At 47.4% G+C, this 9,082-nt stretch overlaps 1 protein-coding gene across 4 annotated transcripts in view; it reads right to left on the bottom strand.

The window, feature by feature from the left end:
* Window positions 1–857: 857 nt before the first annotated feature.
* The window catches only part of KDM4B (lysine demethylase 4B), an 81,473-nt gene continuing 73,248 nt past the window's right edge, over window positions 858–9,082 (bottom strand). For 3 of the 4 annotated variants that reach the window (XM_065858321.2, XM_065858322.2, XM_065858323.2), the window contains 5 exons: window positions 7,667–7,852; window positions 7,399–7,563; window positions 6,577–6,696; window positions 3,860–3,952; window positions 858–2,165 (listed from right to left, as the gene is read on the bottom strand). In XM_065858321.2, coding sequence (XP_065714393.2) covers window positions 1,983–2,165; window positions 3,860–3,952; window positions 6,577–6,696; window positions 7,399–7,563; window positions 7,667–7,852 — 747 coding nt within the window. In that variant the 3' untranslated portion in view covers window positions 858–1,982. Of the gene's footprint in view, window positions 2,166–3,847; window positions 3,953–6,576; window positions 6,697–7,398; window positions 7,564–7,666; window positions 7,853–9,082 lie in introns of all 4 variants that reach the window. The other variant, XM_071799555.1, reaches the window with a different exon arrangement.

The following is a 9,082-nucleotide window of genomic DNA, read 5'->3' as shown; positions in this document are numbered from 1 at the left end:
AGCCAGGAGACGCCTGTGTAGGAGTGACAACCCAGGCTTTCGGGAACCTTGTTGGTTTTTAAAATTTTTATTAGGCTCGGTTTGTTTTGATTCTCGGAGCCATCTCTTGAAAACGCCAAAAACCCCGAAATAAAACCCCATTACAAACGCGCACAGAAAAGAACCCGGAGTGGAGGCAGAAGGAATCAAGGGAACTCCAGGTCTTCCAAGGGAGGACAAAAACCTAAGAAAAATGCGTTATTCTATCTCCGCTCTTTCACTGGCACAGTTTAATACCCATCGAGTCCCTTAAGATGCTGATCTACCATCTGCCAGCCCACGAATCCTTCCCACTTACTCCCTTAAAGATGCAGCTCCAGCGCTGCTTAAAATCCTCTCTGCAGAACTGCGACCGCCTTGCAGAGGGGTTTCAAAACCAAATGAAGGACATTGTCTCTTTCTGCGCAGTAATTTGAGGGAATTAAGCGGTAAGGATCACTCCGGATCCCGCAGCGTGGGGCGCGTGGTGCGACGGCCCCGTGGGTCCATGTCCCCATCGCAATGCTGTGTTAACGGTGCCTTCTTCTGGCTTCCAACCTGCCTGAGCTTCTCTAAGGAGAGAGGAAGACTTCCCAGAGACTTCAGCGGGGTTGGGGACCAGGCTCTGGTACAAAACACCGCTCCACAACCAACAGAGGTGGTTTTCAAGCGTTCAAGCGGGAGCTGCCCACTCACTATGGAGGATTTGGGTTTTACCTTCAACGCTTGTTCAGTTTGCAGTGAGCGAGTCGAGCAAAGCACTTGAGGTCCTGTTCCCCGGGAGTATCTCAAAGGCTCAGTCTCAGTTTAGGTAAAAGATGTCACAACAATCAAAGATGTTTGGGGAATTTCTTCTTTAATAAGATAAAAGAAAACAAACAAACATACAAACACCTCCCAGGCTTCCGTCATGGAATGATTCTCACAACTGTTAAGGAGCACAACTCAATAAAATAAAATCAAATAAAAATAAGAAGACAAAGAAAAGAAACAGGTTCCTATGGGGGACATGCCTAGCGGAGCGATCCTCGGGGCTCCGCCGCAATGGGAAGGGATGGCTCCAAAAGGAATTAACACAAGAAGCGGCAACAAAACGCTTGTCAAAACTCGAACTGGCGTATTGAACAGAAAGCCATGCTGGCTGGAACTAGAAAACAACGGTGATGGCAAAGGTGGGGAGGGAAGATGATGAGAATGACCCAACCTGCCGGTTCTGCCCGGTGTCCCTTCCTGGTGCCAAGGCAGAAAGCAACGTGGATCGCGAGTCTTGCAGAGAACTAAGGGTAAGAAATATCCCGGTTGTGAAACGTTTGTCCCCATCTTCCCCAGTTTACAAAGCAAATAGTGTTTCTTTACAAAAAAAAGAAGCCGGAGCTCTCCAGGACACGGGCTCCTGCTCTCCCCGCGGTCACATTTGTCACATTTCGGTCGGGGTGAGCGAGGAGGATTTTGTTTCTTTTCTGCTTTTAAAGCCATCAGCTAGAAAAATGTTTTGTGGAAACTTTTGTTTTCCTATTTTTGTTGGCTTGTTTTTTTAATAATGCTCATTTATAGAAAACTTCACAAAGGTGATGTCTATGTACAGAAAACACCATTCCGAAGGCTGCTTCAGTAGTCAATGTAATAGCACCTTGAAAGACAAAAGTTTGACATATTTGAAAAAGTCACTGTGTTAAAATTTAACCCTTTGCAAGCCTCACAAAAAGGAGCCGCTCACAAAGCCCCGTTAGGACAAACTCTCCCAAAGTCTCCATGGAAAATGCTGTCGGAAGGTTTTCAAGCTCTATGTTCCTGGCCAAGTGGAGGTAGCGCAGCCAGACGGGACTTTGTGCACTTAAACCAAGAGAAGATGAACGATATTCACAGCTATTGCACAAGGCCGGTCTTCTAGTCCACAGTTCCCTCCTTATTTTATCCGCAGGCTTGAAAAGGGTTAATTTCATTTTATTTTTAATTAATCCTAGTTAAAACATGTTGGTCTGAGTTCCAGGCTGGTACTGTGTCTGCAAGAGGCTCTCCATAAAGGCCAAGTAATCGGGGTTTTGTCCGTATTCTTCGGGATTTCTTGAATTCCCCAGCCGGGGACGCTTGGCTCTCACTTCATCTCCCGAAAATACATCTTCCTGAGGGGCCCCGGTGCTGAGGGACTGCGGGAGACAGGAAAGCACAGCGTTAGAGGCGCAGAGAGACGTGGGCGCAACAGTGGGGACAGCAACGGCACCGCTTGGTCGGAGCATTTCTGGAGAAAAAGCAAACTCCGGAACATGCAAAGCATGCAGCTGCAATCAACAATTACAACCAAACCTTCTTTCTGTTTCAGAATCTTTCACTTCAGCTCCTGCCTTGCCCGTTCTCTTTCTGCTCCTGTCCTCTGCCTCTTCGGGTTATTCGTTCAGAATGGAAAGCGCAGAGGGAATTGGGGTTTCCCTGACGTCTTTGATAAAAGACCCAAAGAAAGCGCTTAGGGATCGCTGTTTGAACAATCGCTCCTGCTCGTCCTGCTCTTACGCTCTCAATGAGATGCGTTTCTTGGTAGAAATTATCACCTCCTACCGTTCTGTTCTTTTGTCCTGCTGTTCGATATCAGAGCGTCACAGCCAGAGCATCGTCTGACGCCTCTGGCAGCAGAAAGTACAGGAGAAAAGCCTTTAGCTTTTTAGTCACCTTCCAGCTCGCCTGCCTTCCTCTGGAACTGCTACAAACCCTGATGTCTCCATTGCAGGGAACGCGTTGCTTCCCAAATGCTGTTTTTCAGGGCACAAATACACTCTTTTTATTATTAGGCAGCTGAAATAAACTGGAATATTGTGCACATCCTAGAAATGAATTCTAGGGTGCTTCCTTGCCACCAGAAGTCCTTCAAGGATAACAAGGTAAATTATTATTAACCTCTCAAATCTATGCCGTGAGGTCTTACAGCCTCAAACAAGATGAAGATGCCATCCAGAGCTACATTACAGAAAGCATTTTTTGGGATAAAACCCTTGGAGATTTCATCCATAAGCACACAAAAGCTTCCTGTCATGGGTCATTTTGACGACGTGCGTCTCACACTCCTGCTGGTGGCTGCGGATTCACCGGGTCAGTGAATCGCCACATTAACCCAGACCAGCAACTCACTGAGTCTCAAGGGAAGGGGGGACCATCCTCTTTGTGTCTCTATAGGGGACAGAAGCCCAGAAGCTCATGGCAGGTTAACTCTGGGGATCCGTTCCTGTCTCGCAGTGCCTGATGTGACATTTAGAATGAAGAAGAAAACTTTATGTTCGCCATTTTTGTAGAAACCAGTCGCATCGTTGGGTTAAATGAGACGTCTTTAAAGGTTGAAGCACCATGTCTGAGAACACCCAGCAAGTCTGGAACTAAAAGAGCTATGAAATACATCCCTCATATTTTCTAGTTAAAGACAGACTGATCTTTTGGATTAAGAGCTTTATAGGTAAGAGCTACGTTCTAAATCTGATTGGGGAGAAACGGGGGTTTGTCCCTTGTTGTTCATCAGTTCTGCAGCACCCACTCAGTTCACCCCACTTCTAATGAAACGCAATATTCAGACAGAACAGCAGTCCATATAACTAAACTCCTATGGTTTAAAGTGATATGAACATCACCTTTTAGCCAGAGAACACAAAAATTGTATCCAAACATGTGAAAGGGAAAAAAATTTAAACACTTTTTAAGCATTCACATCCAGGATTCCTTCTACTCAACATATTTTGTGAATGACAAGAGCTTTTACGGCCGCAGAAACTGTGGGTTGCATTCACCTGATGTCTAAACAATATGCTAAAAAATGTGAATACTGCAAAGCACAGGCTGTTTCTGTTACCTTGATACCCACCAGGCGAGACTTCACTCTCTTGGGAAGCTCTTCCTCCAAGGTATAAATATCTCCACGCTTTACCATGAGTTGGGAACCATCTTCAAACTCGACCTGCAGAGGAGGCAGAGGATGACATAAGAACTTGGCCTCTACATTTACGGTACCTGAACTGCCCGTTCCCAGATTCCACCAAACCGTTTTGAGGATGCTGAACCCAAAAAGCCTGAAAAAAAGACGCTTTTCACTTCTAAAAGGCAATTCTGTATTCAGACCAATATGGTAATACGGATTTCTTTCATCTTAAACAAAGCATTTTCTCGTGTCATAAGGAAACATCTCCAGCTACTAAAACGTACTTGTATTTTAACAAGCAGAAACAGTCAGCCAGGTACAAAAAACGGTGTCAACTCCTCACATCAAACCTTTTCCGCCAAGCACTGATTGTATCATGAATTATGCAACAGATGTTACAGGAATGTTTATTCATGGAAACGTGCACATAAAAATGTTAAAACTATCAGAAGTTTTTAAGACATTCTCAGTTTCTTTGCTTCAGACTTATTAGGCTTTTCTGGATAATGCAGAAGGACATAAACCACAGCTTAATATGGGATGGCGGGTTCAGATTGGACAAATTCAGGAGAAAGTGTCTGTGCTCTGACCCCACCTGCATTGCCCAGGTCCTGCAGCTCACCAGTTAAACCAGTTACACCTTAAACTATCACAAACACAGAACCCCAGTAGGACAGGGGTTGGAAGGGCCCTGGAAAGCTCATCCAGTGCAATCCCCCCATGGAGCAGGAACACCCAGCTGAGGTTCCACAGGAAGGGGTCCAGGCGGGTTTGAATGTCTGCAGAGAAGGAGACTCCACAACCCCCCTGGGCAGCCTGTATCCCCCTGGAGCCTCTGTGAGTGGCACGCCAGAGAGTTACTCCACCAGTCCATTTCCTTTTCACACTCCCCAATGGTCCTCAGCATCTCAATCTCCTCCTTAAGCTTTGCAACCATGCTGAGCAGATCTTGCACCTGCTCACCCCTCACCCAGGTGGGATGCTGCCATCATCACCCAGCAGCAGCAGGCTCTGGCACTCCCTGCAGCCACAAACCTGAACAGCCACGGTTTGGGGCAGACAGTCTGTCTGAGTTGCTACAGCCTTCTTCAGACAAGCTCTCTTTCTGCTCGAGACCATGGTCCGCAACAGTATGACACAGTGGCAATAGCTGAGAGTCTAACTAGCAAAAGGTGACAACCTCTACACCCTAGTGCACGGGTTACCGCACCTGCTGCTGCGGCACAGCGTGGGTGCTGCTCACCTGTGTCACAACCCAATTGCCCCTTCCAGCAATCTGGGAGCTGCCGGGTCTCTTGAGAACGAAAGTGCCCCATTGAGAGAAAAAGACCCCCAAAAAAAGGCTTCTCTGTACCTCGAAGATTTCACTTAATGGAGACCAACCAAGCTGCCTCCCATCAGCTGAGCTCAGGAACCGAGAGCGGCTGGATTTTGGTCACTGAAGTTCCAAATCACTGACAGGGGTTAGACCCGTTATGGCCACACATTAGAGCACATCGGGTTGCAAGACAGTCGTCTGGGCCCAATTTTTAACAATAGATACACATCTAATCTTAGCACAGCAATTGTAGACTTAGAGATGTGAACCGGGGAGCTGCTGCAAAATCAGTTTAAAATGCAAAAGCTAATCCATGCTGTCTTCCGACAAACACACTTATTTTGTAACAAAACTGTCTCTTTTATCTGTTCCAACACAGGTAAAAGTACCATAAATACTGAAAAAGTATCTGCATAGTGAACCCATGTGGAAACCCAGGCTGTTCTCCCCATGGAAAGAGCTTTACTTGGAGGTAACGGCGTGATTTGAACAACACAAACTCCTCATGCATATTTTCCTGCTGTCTGGCGCTATCGCTGGAATAGCCTGTTTCAAATGATTGTACCTTCGAGAAATCAATGACAATTTCCTCCGCTGTGATTAAACTGGAAAGCATGCATAACAATAGATCCTTATGGCACTATCTATTGTCGTTATTCACAAGCAGGGTCACCTCAGATCGCATCCTCTCTGAGGCAATTAACATCCATTACACACACGCAAAAGCCGGTTCACCCACCAGGTGGGTTATTGTGCTGGGCACAAATACTCCAGTGTAGAAAGGACAGAAACAAGAACCCCATTTAAAATAAATACAAGATAGGAGATTTTCTTTGCCTTTTGGCCAGGGGAAACTGAAGGTTTCCAGTCCCTCACACAACAGCAAGATGTTATTCCCACACGCTGCTGCCGCTCCACAAAGTCCCTTCCCATGACCAGAGGACTGTTCCTCCCCTCACAGTCATCTCCTGACCAATTCTTTCCCTTTTTTCCTCAAAGTGTGGGGGAAAGCTGTGATTTTGTAGATGTGACCCCTGGGAAGCTCTGGCCCACCAGCTCAGCTCGTCCAGAGCAGAGAGTGGTTCAGGCTGGGTCACTTGTGAGCTCAGTCAGCTCCGAGCCACAAGGAAAAGGGCAAATTCATAGACGTATGTCTATCCATACATCCACTCTACCACGGAAACCTTTACCCCAATCCTATTTTAACATGATATTTCTCTTTAGACTACCAGCAGTATTCATTTCACAAGGGAAATTCTCCCTTCAAGACCAGAGCAAGTGTTCAACAGCAGTGAGCCACATTATCTGTGTAATAATCAGCATACAGGTGCCCTCCCACACTCACCTGGTAAATGTGACTGATCTGGGCTGCAATAAACTTGGCCTTGTAGACAATTCCATCCGTCCACTGCAGCTGGACCAGCTCTCCCTCCGGAGGGGGCCCCAGCTGGATGCAGTCTCTGCTCTGGAGACACAGGGAAAGAGGTCAGACCTAAAAACGCGCCTTTAAATCACTGCTCAAGTTGCTACATAACACTAGCATCAAGTATAAGAAAGTTTCTGCGCTTGTGATTAATTGCAGTCATCTCAAATGAAACTATTACCAAGTGAGAGAGCAGGAATAACAGAGACCTGCAGCTCCTTCTGGGGACAGAGCCTGGTTCTGGGAAATTTCTCCTTACAAATCCCTGAACATCAGATCTCCTGTATCGACACAACCAAGCGGAGTGACCTGCGCTGCGTCACACAGCGAATGGAAGGTGTGATCAGGAAAGGAATGCACGAGTCGGCCTCTTCCACACCTTCCCGCTATTAAGTGAATTCCCTGTTTTGAACCACAAGCGCTTACAGACAATCTGCTTCCCCCATGAATCACACTTGTCAGTTGAAAAAGAAGAGATTATTCAACCACAAAATAAATAGGATGCAAGTTAAACCAAAGATTGCTTGCTGTTAAGCCATCCACGTGTGGCAAAATCACATCTTCACAGAGGAACAAACGAAGTGAAATGATAGTAATGAAACGATAGTAATGAAAAGCAGTGTGAATTTTTCTATGTAAGCAGCAACTTTAAGTTTTACTTTGTTGTTCCACCCCAAAGCGCACAGAAGAGGAATGCACACATTACAGTTTGTACTCGTCTATAACGGTAACAGAGCTCCTTACGATAATGCTTTCCGGGTAAACGTTGTCGCTGTATGAACCATCGTCAAAGTTCACTTCATAGAAAGTCTGTGTTGTCATGCCAATCACTTTACATCGGTAGTAGAGTCCATTCCGGTTCTTTGTGATCACAGTCTGTCCAAGGGTCACCTCTCTTCGAAAGGGAACCTGCGTTGCAGAGAAAATGGGAATAATTTGCTCTTTGCAATCCTAAAAGCTGCGTCAAAACCACAAAATAAAAACGCAACAAAAGCCGAACCCCCAAGCGTACATTCTGGTTAGCGGCTTTGTGTTTGAAGCAGGTGATGGACACGACGTAGGGCCAGTCGTCGGGCTCCATGGGGACGCCGGCCGCGTGCGCGCAGGTGACGTGGAAGGACGTGGAGCAGAGCTCGTCCGAGCACTGGATGCAGGCGCCCGACACCCGCTTCATCCGCTTCCGACAGTACACGCACTTCTGGAAGGGAACACAGGGCAGAGGGTCAACAGCCGCTTTACTGCACCACGGGGCGCCCCATTACCCGGCGAAAACCGGGGACGTTTCCTGCTGCGAGGTCACGTCCAGCACTTCCAGAATTGCCTATAGACACCTGCCTGGACTCACTTAAAACCCAAAGAAACTAAAGCAGAGCCTAACTCAGCATCCCCTCAAACATGACAACACTCAGCAGTAATTCACGAGCTCGCTGGCCAGTAACAAAGACTTAAATTTGACTGGAGACCGTGCGGACGGTACACGTAGGAGTTTGCCTGGGCTGCTGAGGACTGGGTTAGGGAGCAGTTAGGCAATCTGGACATCCATCAATCCATGGGTCCGGATGGGATGCACCCGCGGGTGCTGAGGGAGCTGGCTGAGGTCATTGCTGGACCACTCTCCATCATCTTTGCCAAGTCTTGGGAAACAAGAGAGGTGCCTGAGGACTGGAGGAAAGCAAATGTCACTCCAGTCTTCAAAAAGGGCAAGAAGGAGGATCCGGGTAACTACAGACCGGTCAGCATCACCTCCATCCCTGGGAAACTGATGAAATGACTTCTCCTTGGTGCCATCTCAAGGCACATCAGGGATAAGAGGGTCATTAGGGGCAGACAACATGGCTTCACCAAGGGGAAGTCGTGCTTGACAACCTCATTGACTTTTATGAGGACATAACAAGATGGATGGATGATGGCAGAGCGGTGGACGTGATCTCCCTTGACTTGAGTAAGGGATCTGACACAGTCTGCACAGCATCCTCCCAGCTGAACTGAGGAGTGCGGTCTGGATGAGCGGGCAGGGAGGTGACTGCGAACTGGCTGAAGGGAAGAAGCCAGAGTCTCGTGGTCAATGGGGCAGAGTCCAGTTGAGGCCTGAATCCAGTGCAGTGCCTCAGGGGTCAGTATTGGCAGGGGGATTGCACTGGATGAGCTTTCGAGGTCCCTTCCATCCCCTGACACTCTGTGATTCTGTGATTCTCTGCAGCATCCAGTACTAAACAGAGCCTTCCTTCCCCTCTTCGTGCCCTCCCGTTACCTCACTCCCATTAAACTCCTGCTGAAACGCTGCAACATTTCCGAACGCGTGACCTAAATTTTAGATCCATATGAATTACAACATCCCGTGGGATTAGAAACGTAGCGTAAGCTGCCTGAGATCACACAATAAGCCAATACGACGCCCAGAAGTACAAATTCACTCTGCTGCTAGGTC

Source organism: Patagioenas fasciata, chromosome 27 (genome assembly GCF_037038585.1).
Source record: "Patagioenas fasciata isolate bPatFas1 chromosome 27, bPatFas1.hap1, whole genome shotgun sequence".
In the NCBI taxonomy this organism is placed as follows: Eukaryota; Metazoa; Chordata; class Aves; order Columbiformes; family Columbidae; genus Patagioenas; species Patagioenas fasciata.
This window is presented reverse-complemented; position numbering and strand designations above follow the sequence as displayed.